A 13,579-nucleotide genomic window follows, 5' to 3' on the forward strand; every position below is an offset into this window, starting at 1 on the left:
AAAGAAATGTTTGTTGTCATAAAATCCTCAGAGGCATCATATACTAACCTGAAGCCATAACATATCTAGAAAATACAGTTAAATAGGATGTGCAAAGATTCTCCACACATTAAAAAAAAAAGAACTCAGAAAATTAACTGAGAAAAAGATCAATAGACATAATTCCATAAAACTGTAAACTCCTTCAAAAATATTAACTGTTGAGAAATGAGAGCTGGGGAAGGAAAACTTCTTGCTTTTAGCTAAAGATCTAGCCTCAGCTCTTATTCAAATTCTTAGCCCCCTTTCAACAGTTTCCTAGCCTTTTCCACCCAAGGAGAAGTTTTTTAGAGCTAGACAATATTAGGAGATTGTATATGTACGTGTGGATTCAAGATAAAGTCACACTTGCAGTAAATACACATGAACCTGCTTTTGTGTCAGCCTCACTCCATTCCATAAACATTCCTCTGCCTGAGCCTACCTTTCACTTGCCCTCTTTTCCGACTATACGTAGGTAAGTATCCGCCACTCTTGTGCATGCGTGCAACATTGATCAATGTGTGCATGAATCTTCAGAAGCAAATCTTAGAGGAAAAGGAATGGCAAGCCGGGGAATTTGGGAGGTTAAAGCCAATCTTGATATCCAAACAGTAATACACTTATTTAATGACAACTTAAGGGAAATACTTGGAAGTTAACATGACATGTGTAAACAGCATATAAAGAACTTAGACATAACAAAAAATCATAATCATTCCAATTTAACAGCTAAGAGATAAATTAAACATAACCAATGCACATGGAATAGTTCCCATTTTTACACTGAAATGGAATTAAGTAAAATTTTTGAGTTGGAAGTTGAGAGCAACTGCACTGAACAGAATCATCTTGGACTTGGGGAATTAATATATCAGGAACAAATATATTAAAGAGGAAATTTGTGGGTTTTTTCCTTAGTTTTACAGGTACCATATAAGCTTTGTAAATCCCGGTACCACATCAGGAATAGAACTTTCCACCAAGCTAGTGGTGCATTTGGAGAATGGGATTCATGTTATAAGCATTATGTGTGTGTGGTGCAGTGTATATAAAGCCATACTCTTTAACAATGAAGATATTAAGCCTCGAAAAATATCATCAATGTAGTAGAGTCTGGCAAAAAGTCAGATTCCAACAGCCTAGGTTAATCATCTTTCATGGGAAAAAATATTTTAAAGACTTATGATATATACTCTGGCATAGAATTAAAATAATTTTTGTGACACAGCTGTAACCATATTCCAGGTATCACATAATGACTCTTTTAAGGAGAAGAAATATATTAAACCAATTATAGTATGCCTTAAAAAGATATTTATTTTCATCAGATAGAAATAATGCCTGCACCAGCATGTTGTAATAATAACAACAATAAACATAGATGCATGCAAAGATATAGGTAATCCATTAGATTTATTGGCAGATCTCTAATTTTTTCAATTAATCAATTAAAATCCCATTTGTAAAGACATCTGTAATCATTTCAATTATTTTTTTTTAAGTACACCTTTATATTGGAGGGAGGATGAGAACCATAAAACGTTAGATTTGAAAATAAGAATATTATTGTAATTTAGGAACTAAATTGATAGTTTTCAGAGCTTTTGACATTCTAAATGTACAAATCTAAATGTCAACAGCTAATCATGGATAATCTGCTATTGATTTTTCTCTGTTTAAAAATATCAAGTTCTGGCAGCAATTTCTATCTCTATGTGTTTCTACGGGCACATTTTTCAAATAGAAAATACAGGATCGATCAAACAGCAATTTACCTAAATTTCTCAAGAAAGATATTAAGGAATACCAGCATTTTCAAAGTTATGAAACACTGCTAAAAACATTTAACAGAGTTAGAAAAGAGAATTATAATAAAATAAGAAATTAACATGGTAGGAGATGGCAAGAACCAGTAGAAAGATTTTAATTTTTAAATTAAATATAATGTAAACCATACACGTATTGCCAATTCTACCTTCTTCTAAAGGTAAAATATCCAGTAGACAAAATCACATAAAATCCATTAAAATTTAGATTTTGTGGGGTTTTCTTGGTAAAAGCAGCTACCATCATTAAATATATTTTTTAAAGAACCGGATAAAACTTTTCAAGAAAAAGCCAAGTTGTACCACTTACTTCAAAGTTCTATTTTCAATGTAAGACATTACTTTCTTGGATATTTACTTTGTATTTACATGCAGAATAAACTTTATTCTTTAAGCACAGAATATTCAACGTAACTTAAAAATTGAGGTCTCTGAAGGAGTTATTCATTTTAATTCTCTTATTAAATGTTTCATATATTCAGGATGATGAATCCTGATAAATGTGAGGCTCATTTTCATTTTCCATGTGTAACTCAAGATTTGTTTACAAAATTTTATGTTATTTCCCTTCATTTTATCTTTGCAATAATATATTGCTGACGTTTAACTGTCAGGAATATATCTTCCATTTCATAACACTGCCTTAAAGGTCAGGAGGCAGATCTTACTTATCTTACTTCTGGCAGTCACACAAAGTCATGGCCAATATACTGAATGAATATTTGTTCTCAGTGTCTCCATATATTAATTCATACAACAGTACTTTTATCTTTTCATCTCTGTAAACAATAGTACATAGATGTGAACTTATCTATGCAACAACTAATCCATATTACTTTGATATATAAATTAACATTTTAATTATTCACTGACATAGAAATAGCCTAATTAGTTAAACCTTAGTCTTTCAGAGCTTCCTGGCAATGACTTGCCTTTGTATTTTCTGTGCCCAGCACAGTGAAAAAAAATTGTATCAATATATTTCATTTAAAAATTGGATGAATGTATTCTTATTGTTGGACTAGTTTGAGAATTCTAGAAAAAATACATAAACAAACCATATAGATTAAGAAATGAAGTGTTTATATCTAAGTAATAAAAATAAAAATGAACTAATAAAAAACCCAAAGGTAACTATTGCTATATTGCAATGAAAAAGAATTTGAGAACTTTATTATAGAAACAGGCTAACAATTTTAACTGATTTTAAGGCTTGGTTGCATTTTTAGGAAAAAAAGAAACTTCATTTAGCTTTAATAAGCATGTTAAAACTTTAGAAATCTAACCTTTAAAATAAATTCTTAAATTTTAATTCTGCTTTACTAGGTAATAGAGTTCTTGAAAAAACAATGCATACATAGATTTCTGATCATAAACTAGTGAATATTATAAAGATTCTTACACATCTAATTTTTATTAAAGAACCAAACTGATATTTTTAATAACCTGGATGAACTACAGTTTTTCTAACCTATAAAATAAAGTTATTATACTATAACAATGTAAGACAGTAAGTTATTGTACCTACCATAAGTACCTTTTTGCTCTAATATAGTGTCATAAATATAACAATAAAATTAGAGCAAGTTAATTTTTACTTATTTTGAGCTATATTAAGCAATATATTATACCAACAATATATACTTCTGAAATTTTGGGTTTCTTTTTCAGAAAAAATTGAGATCTCTTTCTGACTGGCCCCTCCCTCAACTGTCCATATAAAATAGCCAAGGTAAGAGTGAAACTTCCTCACTAAACGTTCTAGTATCCTAAAATTGTCCTATTACACTCTTGGTTTTTCGGTGAGATATACTAATTGTTAAGAAGCAGACCAATGTATAGATTTTATTTAATTTTGGAAACTGACAAAACTCTTATGATTTTGTAAAATGCTATCTACTAGTTTGCTCAGCTATTTCCTGTCATACTTAATGGCAACTACGAATTATTTTCACTTGCATTCACAAAATAAACATTATCCAAGTATTCCTTAAATCCAGAGGGCATGTGGAAGGAAATTTGCAGTTTTGGGTTTAAGTTTTAGCTAAGATTCTCATCAATGGATACTTCCATGCTTGCAGAGATCAAGGAATCTTAAACCAGAATTTTACGCAAGATATATAATGAGAGACTCCTTTACCAAACAGGTTCAATTTTTAATAGTACCATAATTCAGCTCTTTCTTCTAGCTCTATTTTTCTTTCATTTTGGTATCTGTACAGCTACCTAGCAACTGCATCATATTTATAAGTAAATTTCAGTTATCTAAACTATCCATTTTTAGAATAACATTTATTGGTCTCTGCACATTTTAAATTCTCTATACATTTAATTTCTATTATCTTCAGCAATATTAAAATATCATCTGTCAGCAACACAAGGAACAAATTTCTGCCTTTTAAAGTAAAAATTAAAGTGATATTAAGATATAATTCAACTCAAATTTAGGGCAATCGTTTATTAGTTTCTGATAATTCTTATCTGGAATACATAAATGTAATGCCTTTTCATTTCTTAGTACACAAAGTATTTATCTTCATTAAATTGCTTAAAGTATACCTATTAATAATCATCATAGATAGGCAAATTTTGATATGTTGATTTTTTAAAAAATTGTGGGCAAATGTTTTTCCTTATTCTAGATATTATTCCTTATGTACTAAGAAAGTGTTTCTCATTGCAGTATTCATGTACCACAAAATATAAGTATCATAATACATTATAGCCAACCTTAAAGAAAATATAATTATCCTACTGTTATTTTTAACTTAACATAATAAATGAATAAGTAATGTATATATTTACACATATGCTTACTTTTTATCAGCTCCAGATATTCACAAAGATACTTAACGTTATAAGAGAAAAATAACATTAATTATTTCCACCTCCTGAACATCCAGTTTTTAAGGAGCTGTTATCTTATATCTCCCATGATCAGAAAGTAAGTATGACTTTTACACCTAAAGTTATGAAATGAAATAGGAGGAAGAGCGATGACTTCTCATTTATAACCAAGAACAGGTTATCAAACAGGCCAACAGCTAGAGGACTCAGCTGTATCTTAAGAAAGTAGCTAAATGTATTTTTCAGGACATGGACTGAAAATACACACTTTAACCTCAATTCTTAACTACAAAGTTCAATTAAAAGGTATGCTTGTTGCTTTTTCATACTGGAAACTTGCATCTTCAACATAAATTAGGTTTTAACAATTAATCCACCTTAAATAAACACATCAAAATATGCTAATCTAATATCTTTTGAACAAAAGCTCACTCCACATGTCAGTCCATGGAAAGCCATTACATATGTGAAATATATTTTGTACCCTGAATATATTTTTAAGATTCACATTTATGTTTTCTCTTCATATAATTAAATATATACCCATCATAAAAAATTAGAAGATTCTTGTGAAACAATCCTAAATAAAATGCATAAAAACTTGGTAGTATTTCTTTTCTCCTTTCCTTCTCTTTCATAATCCCATTTACTGTAAAATTATTAATCTTATAAAAATCATCAAGTAATTAAAGATGATTCAAGGATATACAAACATCAACAGACCAGATTGATTTTCTAAAGAACAGACTGTATGATAATCATCATTGTAGCCTCAGAACCTAGCATAATTCCTAAAATGCTTAATATGCAATTGTTGAGTGACTTAACTTTGAAATAAAATGTAATATTAGATATTACTTTGAAATAAGTGGTACATAAATGTTCTATATTATGAGGTCTTATCATCAGTACTGTTATATATTATCACATACCAAATGTGTTTTAAAGTTTTTCTACTTGATTTTGTATCTAATTTTAAAGAAACAAATTTTTCTTGCCAGATCTGGAAAGAGACTGGAAACTCATTATTGGATCATATCTTCCAGGAAGGAAACTTCTCCTTGAACCCTTACATATGGTAAGTACACTACCTATCAAATAATAGGCCTTTGATAAATACATGTTTAAGAGTGGATGTTTCCATTCAGTTTTAGAATATCTACCATTGAAAACTGAAGTTGTAGATTCCATAAGAAGTCAAAACGTTTATCAAACAGAAATAACTATAAAAATAGCATTTTTCAGAACATTCTAAGCACTAAAGTAAAATGTAAGATTTACTATTTTGAATGTATATTTTAAAATATCTAGAAATGTTTAAATGAAGAGTATAAATTTGCTAAGTATACAGTAAGTATATGATTGTTAAGTTAGGACTTTCTATGCTTCTATATGTTTAATAATGGCACTCAATATTATTAAAAGACAACTCGAAGTAATGGTAATTAACTAGTCAGGGAAATCTTTTAAATGACATGAAATTTACTATTATTTAGTGGAAGGCCTGTTCCCTCATTTCTGCCCCCAAGAATGTCATATAACCTAAAATCTCATTTTCTGTGTCTCTTAGAAACTTCTGAACATACGTTTCCCTTCATTTTAACAAAATGCAGGCAAAAAAAGACTGATGGAAAATATCTGAAACACGCCTATTTTAGATCTAGTATCACTTAGATTTTTTTTGTTTCCAATACCAATAATCTGATCCTAACAAAGAAGAATAAAACTGGTGCATAAGCCAAACTTCTAAATATTGCTCTTTTTAGCTAAAAACTAGATTCTGTTGGGTTACTATACTGCTTTGTGAAGATGTCCCCACTCGTGCCATTATCCTCTCTTGACAAGAAATAACTATATATGGAAAGTTACGTCAGAAATGCATTAACAAATGTCATTTGATCCCATATGAATGTACATTATGTACAACCACTTGAAATAGCAAAACCGTACTATTAAGATTATATTTCAAATCATGGTTGGTGCTGAATAAAGTAGAAAATGGGTATTTCACTCCATCCTTCATATCCCACATCAATTATCAGTACTTATAGCAAGGTAATTTTTACGGGGAGTAATGAAAAACTTGTTTGGGACCCACAGGGGAAAAATGATATAAATGTTGAGTATCTACTTTTACTTCTCTGTAAAGATAAGATGGTCCCATATACTCTACTTCCCAAGTATACCTCCAATCCATCTTTTTTTCTCCACCTCTGCTACCACTACTCTAAGCCAGGCCAACATAATCCCTCTCCTGAACAACTGCAAGACTCCTAATTCTACTCTTGCCATCTTCCAATTACCTTTTTGCTCACTAGCCATAATGCTCTTAAAAATGAAAATTGGCTAAAATCTCTCAACAGTTTCCCATTTTACCTAGAATAATATTAAAACACAACTCCTTACCATGACTCCTTTTCTTTTCTGTGGGATCTGGTTCCTAACCATTTTTCAAACCTTACATTATGTTACTCTTCCGTGTTCAGTAAGCTCCAGTCACACTGTACACATTTCTTCAAATGTGTCAAGCTCATTTCCCTTCAAGATCACTGCCCAGGCAGTTCCCTATACCGAGAATGCAATTCTTCCCAATCTAGGATCAGCTTTCTCCTCCCTAGAATGTGGCTCGAATGTCACCTCCCACTCTAGTGAAATTGCAAATTGACCAAAATGCGATAGGCCCAGCATATCAAATATGTTGCACACATTAAATATGCATTTTTATTTAAAAAAAAGAACATGATAGGTGTATAAACAATTTAATCCTATGTATAAGTTTAGCTTAATTATAATTGACTGTACTTTGGGCAAAGTCAACTCATTTTGATTACTTAACTATATGTATTGATCTCCACCATATTTATATTCCCCAAAAAGTGTTGAGTCAAAGACAAGGAAAAAACTTCTATTACTGCTAGAGTCTGGTTGATGTACAGGATAAAAATACAATCTATTCTTTCACCATTTGGGACAAAGGCAGTATGTAGTCAGAAGTACTCAGGTGTGTGAAGAGAGAGACTGACTGAGACATGGTGCCTGTGATGGGGAAAAAGGATTGGGAGAAGGAATACAAGAAATCTATAATGCTTTTTGTACTAGTTTATACGGCAATGATTAGTGAAGAAACAAAAGGATTTCTACTCTATTTTACTTAACATTTAATTTTGTAACAGAAAAGTAAAGGAAATTCATACAGAAAAGTTGGAAAATATAAAAAAATTAAAAGATATAAACATTAATTTTGTCTTATACCTTAGATATATATTGTTCCTCTTAAGAATATCCAAATAAAACTGCTTTATTCATGTTACTTCTGGTTTGAAGAGATTCTTAAAGAACACTGTATAATTTTTGCACATTAAAAAGTTTTTAGATATACTTTTATCCCAAACCCAGAGCAAACAATACTTACAGGATCAATTTATATCAATGACATTTTATCTTTCTACGTTGAGTACTAATTATAATGACTAATTGTACAATGACTTATTAATTTGTAAATATATGATAAAACTACCTTGTAGGTTATTTTTATACCTATAGTTAATTAAGAAGGCATGTGATTACAATCTCTTGCACTTTTACAACTATGAATAGTTTATCCCTAAAAATTTTATCTTAGTGAAATGTCTTTTAGATATATACTTTGTAAATCATCCAGTTTCTCTCATTTAGCAAAGTTTTTAATATTTTCAGTAAAGTTCACTTGAACTTTCTGAAAAATTTTCAATTAGTCCCTTTCTATAAATATAAGAACAATATTTAGTTTTATAATTCATGAACAATACTTATGGAAGTTGAACTAATTTTAGGCTATGAATTTTATTAAGGAGATATTTTTCTGCTCAGGTATGCTAACCTGTATTCACATACAACTCAGTAGATTTTACATTCAATTCATTCAAATTAATAAATTCAATGAAACTAACAAGTCAGACTACTGTTTTTCTTGTTTACTTAATTTGCCCTGAGTTCCATGGAAAAACACCAAAAGAATTCACACAACGTTGGTAATAAAATGAGTTCACTAGACTCTTGTATGCAAACCATATTTTGCTTGAATGAATTATTTTAGTATCTGATTATTTTTGGAAACATGACCTGAACAAATAAATCAACTCTTTTAGGCTATACAGTATTATTTGCTAAAGCAGAGTATCTTTGAATAAATGGACCCCTGGTGGCTACCAACCACTGTAATTGATATACATGGTTACTTACATATGAAACAAGATTATGCTTTATATTCACCTAAATGTGCAGTACAGAAATAAAAGCTTATATAGAGAGAAGGTAAAATCTGTTATTTTTAAATGAAAATTGGCAACACTTAATAAATATTGTGGTTTTAAATAGAGGGAAAATTAATGGAATAAGAGAAATTTGAACACAAATCATGTTTTCACTTACTTAATCAGATGAAGTGATCTAGGAAGCAACTCTACTTTCTGATCGATTCAAGGAGGTTTAGGTAATAGGAAGAAAGAGTCAAATTGATTTATTTTGTCTTTACAGTGCAGAGTTCAGAGCCAGTTAAAGGACAAGAGATGCTTCCTATAGTCAACTTACTCTCAGTACCTTGTTAAGCACCATGTTAAAAATGAGGTAGTTCACTTTTTTGTCATTATCATCATTTTACCCTGCCTAAGTATGGAAAACAGGAGAGGGGAAGAAGGTAATCTATTCATTTCAACCATGAAGGATTTTATATAATTTGGTAAAAACAGGTAAATAACATTAAAAAATTTGCGAATATCCTTAATCAGAAAACAAGTTATATAAAAATGAAATTTTACCCTCAAATTTGAAAACTAAAACATAAATTCCATTAACTCTTAAGACAAGTTACTAGGAAAACAAATGCTATCTCCTAAAATTAAATAGTAATCATATTACTAATACTTACTATCATGTGTATACCAAATGTAATTTATATTTTACATTATTTTTATATTGTATACACACTGTAATACCCCATGTTTTCAATGTTTAAAAATCGGTAAGGTATGTTTTGATTCATGTTATTTATGAAACTACAAACTAAGAAAATATCTCCAACGTGTTAATAATAATGTTCTGAAGTTTGACATTTTATTAACCATTAGTGTGATGATTTCAGTATTCAAAAGTTATCCCAAAATATCATAAGGCATAATTTCTAATCACTATGAGTTCAGGCTGTATAAAGCATTTTATAAGCAATCATTTGTGCCAATAAAAATATCTGAGCATATTTTCTCTACATTCTTGTGCTGAAGAACTCCTCGAAATTTTACCCAACTTAGCCTTTAGGTACTATATTAGTCAAGCGTAATCTTATGCATAGCTTGTGTTTCCATTACAATAATGAGAACTCAAATTGAGAGTTTAAGTGGTCTATCTTTAATGATCCTACTTCATGAATGGGTAAACCGAGTAATATTCATTCACAGACATTAAATTAAGCTAACTAATAAAAACACACAAATTATATATATTTGGTAAATATTTTAGGTAAGATGTCTTTAAAAAGTATGGAAAAGTCATTACAATAAACAAATAAAAATTATTGCAAGAGGTTAACAAATAACTCCTCTATGCCCTTAAATTTAATATGAATATGTGAAAGGTCATACTTTAACACTTGACACATTTTGGTAGAATGACACTTTAGTCGTTTGAAGATTCTGATACGTGTTTTACTTATGTAAGTTTCCCCAGGGCCTAGGATGGTAAGTGGTATATCATAGACACTTAGTGAGAAACTAAATGTTGATTTAGGGAAATTATTGCATGGAAATAACTGTTAAAGATTTCTAGTAAACAACTCTCTTTTTAATGAGGCTACTAAAGAGATGTGTATTAACATACTAAATACTAACATATAGCACAATATAAATGTTTGACTTTCTGATTATTAAAACTTGTTTTTCTCTCCCTGCAAAAAAAAGTGCAAGTAAATAATTTTATGTTATCTTTTACAATCTTCTATTTTCACAGAGGTATATTAAGTAACTACCCCTTCAATATGTAATGCCAATAGCCCTTGAAAACAGATGAGGAATGTGTGTGTGGAGGTAATACACCACCACAGGCAAGTATGGCACTTTGGGTGGCACTTATTTGATATATCTTCTAAGGCATGAGAGTTATGTATGATTTCCAAATTTACATATGCATTTGTGATTGCAATCTGGCAGGAAAAAAAAACCACACAAATAATTAGGGAAAAGGTACCAGCTGTATAAATAAGAACTGAATACTGATTCTGAATAATTATCTTTCCAAGTAAAATAAAATGGTCATACGTTTATGACAAAAAAGAAGGGTGTGTTGTTTTACTTGCCTTCTCCTTTAACCTTCTCATCCTCACAAAGCAAGTGCACACTTCCATGTCATCTGACCTCCATTTTTATATCTGCAAATTATTTCGAGGACTTACACATTAAATGGTAACTATAAAGTTTTACATTTGAGGTCTTTAGAAAAGTGTGACATAACAGGTGACATATTGATGGTCATCACAGCGCCAATGAGAGCATCCAGCCAGGTACATGCTGGAAAACTTTTATGGTTGTTCGCCGCTTAGTTCAAGAAATTTAGATTATGCAGGTGATATTTTTATAGATCCTTAAATATTCGTAGCAGAAATCCAGTAAGATATGTCTTATAAAGATTGTTGAATAGAAATAAAATGTTCAAGAATTCCCAGTGCTTCCCATTCGGTAAACCTGACTCACTTTTCACATACTATTCAGTTTCACTTTACCACTTTACCTATTGAAACAAAGTCTTCTTCCTAAGAAAAAATGTGTCAGTGACTCGACTTTATGAATAGGATATTCACAACTTGGAAATTCACACTTAACGTTTGTCTCCCCGCGCCCCACCCCCACCCCTACCATCTCAAGAAAGAAACCACAAAAATCTGGGCATCTGGTCCAGGAATAATTTCAAACAAGTCCACATTCGGTCTGGATGGGGTAAGGTGGCTGCGGCTGGGCGAGGGCAGCATAGCTACCGCAGGCAAAAGGTTGGTATCTGGTCACAGAGTACAGCGGAGCTATGTGCTTTCATGAAGGCAAGTGAGAACCTACATGTTACCGTGCTGTGAGCAACCGCGAAGAGCCAGAAGTCCATTAAACCCGTGCCACAGAGCCTGACCTCCTGTGGAGACAGCGCCGCGGGGAGCGGTCCCGCGACCGCGAGCGGTGGGACCCAACTGCTGCTGATGCCCACGCATCCGTTTAAAGACATATGGGAGCCAAAGGGACCGCAACTCCTGAGGTCGCCTGTCCAGGCGCTCTAGTAAGGGGACATTCTCGACCTTTCCTGTGGTGAGCCCGGGGAAGCCTACCCCGGGACGAAGTTACCTGGAGGCGACCAATGCACCGGTCCTCAGAGCACCGGCCTCCTCCCGCCCCCACCCCCTTCTCCGCCCTGTCCCTTACCTTGGTTGTTGGAGACGTGACTGCAGTCGCCTGGCCAAGCTGTCAGCAAAGGCAAGAAGAAACCAAATTGCAAAAGAAATTCCCGGACTTCGCAGCCCCCCATGACTCTCCCCGGCTCTCTTCTTCTCTCACTTAAAGAGAAGTGACAGCAGCGGGGCCAGGTGTTTTGCGTAGGGTAGGGGTCCCGGTCCACGTCTTCTTCCTCCGCCTCTTCCTCCTCCACCCGGTCCGCAGGAGGTGTCCCGGGGCGCCCCCCGCGCGAGGCCCCGGGGGCAGGGCACGAAGGTCCAGGCTGCCCAGGTGCAGGCGCAGCTGCTTCGGAGGAGGACGCTGCCTGCGGCGCCAGGGAGCTCCTGGCTGCTGTAAGCGAGCGGAATTGCATCCACCACCGTGTCCCGCTCGCGCGAGGACTATTCACTTGGGCCCGGGAGAGCGCGCGCGCAGGAGCGAGCTCGGGCTGTGGTTTGGGGGAGGGGAGCGAGGGGCGGAGGAGGGCGCCTCACGGGGGGAGTAGGGGGAGGGACGACCAGGTGCGGCGGGCAGTTCAGGCGGCCCGAGCGCCTCTCCGGACTGAGGTGGGCACTTGGAGAGCCAAAAGAAGAGGCACAGCAGCTGTGAAGCGGCGGGGGAACCGCGGGCTCTCCTCCGGCCGGTGTGGCCAGAGCCGAGCAAACGAGGTGGCTCCGCGGGGTCGCGAGTGGTCCGAGCGAGCTACGTACGGGCTGCGCCCCCAGCCCCTCGCCTAGGTGGCGACGACAGCGGCTTGCACAGCGGACATTTCCAACTCCGCCGCGTGAGCGGTGCGCCTCGGCCTTGGCAGCCGCTTTCGGAGCATCTCTGAGGCCGGACTTAGTCCCCCAAACACTTTGCTCCCCATTTCCCGGCAGCAGCGCCGAGCGCTTTAGGGCTAGTCAGCCCCTGACACCGCTTCCCTCTGACTTCATATTTCCGCCGCTGGAGGGGGTGAGTGCTGTGGCCAAGCGCTCCCGGTCTGGGGCGAGCCTGGCAGCGGCCGCCAACCTAACCACTCCACAGCTCGGATGGCCCAAACTTGCCCACGAGGGCGAGCGCGTCAACTTTGTGGCCGCCTCCGCTGCTTCGAGTCCTAGTAAATCAAAAAGAGCAAGCAGCTGAGGAGAGTCACATCAGGCTGGATACGGGCGGGCGCCGGGGCTCACTGAAGTCTTCGCGTCGCCGTGCGGCGGTGACTTCGCGGTGGAGGTCACGAGCATTGTCGCAGTCGTGGGCGCTGGGATTCCCGGGCCCGGAGCGCCCCTGGCGTGCCCCCGGCGTGGCGGCGTCGGACTGTGCGCTCCGAGCAGCCCGAGGGCTGAGCGGCGCGCAGCAACGTCCACGGCGGCGCCGAGTGCGCGGCGAACGGACTGCTCTCCCCACGCAAGCCGCCCCCTCGCGGCACCTCCTCCCTCCCTGCGCTCGGGTCGGTGGGAAGCCGCA

The 13,579-nt window shown here is 35.5% G+C and overlaps 1 protein-coding gene across 1 annotated transcript in view; it reads right to left on the reverse strand.

The window, feature by feature from the left end:
- The window catches only part of EPHA6 (EPH receptor A6), an 815,563-nt gene extending 803,048 nt beyond the window's left edge, over positions 1 to 12,515 (reverse strand). The window contains exon 1 of the mRNA XM_026491624.4: positions 12,125 to 12,515. Coding sequence (XP_026347409.1) covers positions 12,125 to 12,506 — 382 coding nt within the window. The 5' untranslated portion in view covers positions 12,507 to 12,515. The remainder of the gene's footprint in view (positions 1 to 12,124) is intronic.
- Positions 12,516 to 13,579: the final 1,064 nt, after the last annotated feature.

Source organism: Ursus arctos, unplaced genomic scaffold, assembly GCF_023065955.2.
Source record: "Ursus arctos isolate Adak ecotype North America unplaced genomic scaffold, UrsArc2.0 scaffold_4, whole genome shotgun sequence".
In the NCBI taxonomy this organism is placed as follows: domain Eukaryota; kingdom Metazoa; phylum Chordata; class Mammalia; order Carnivora; family Ursidae; genus Ursus; species Ursus arctos.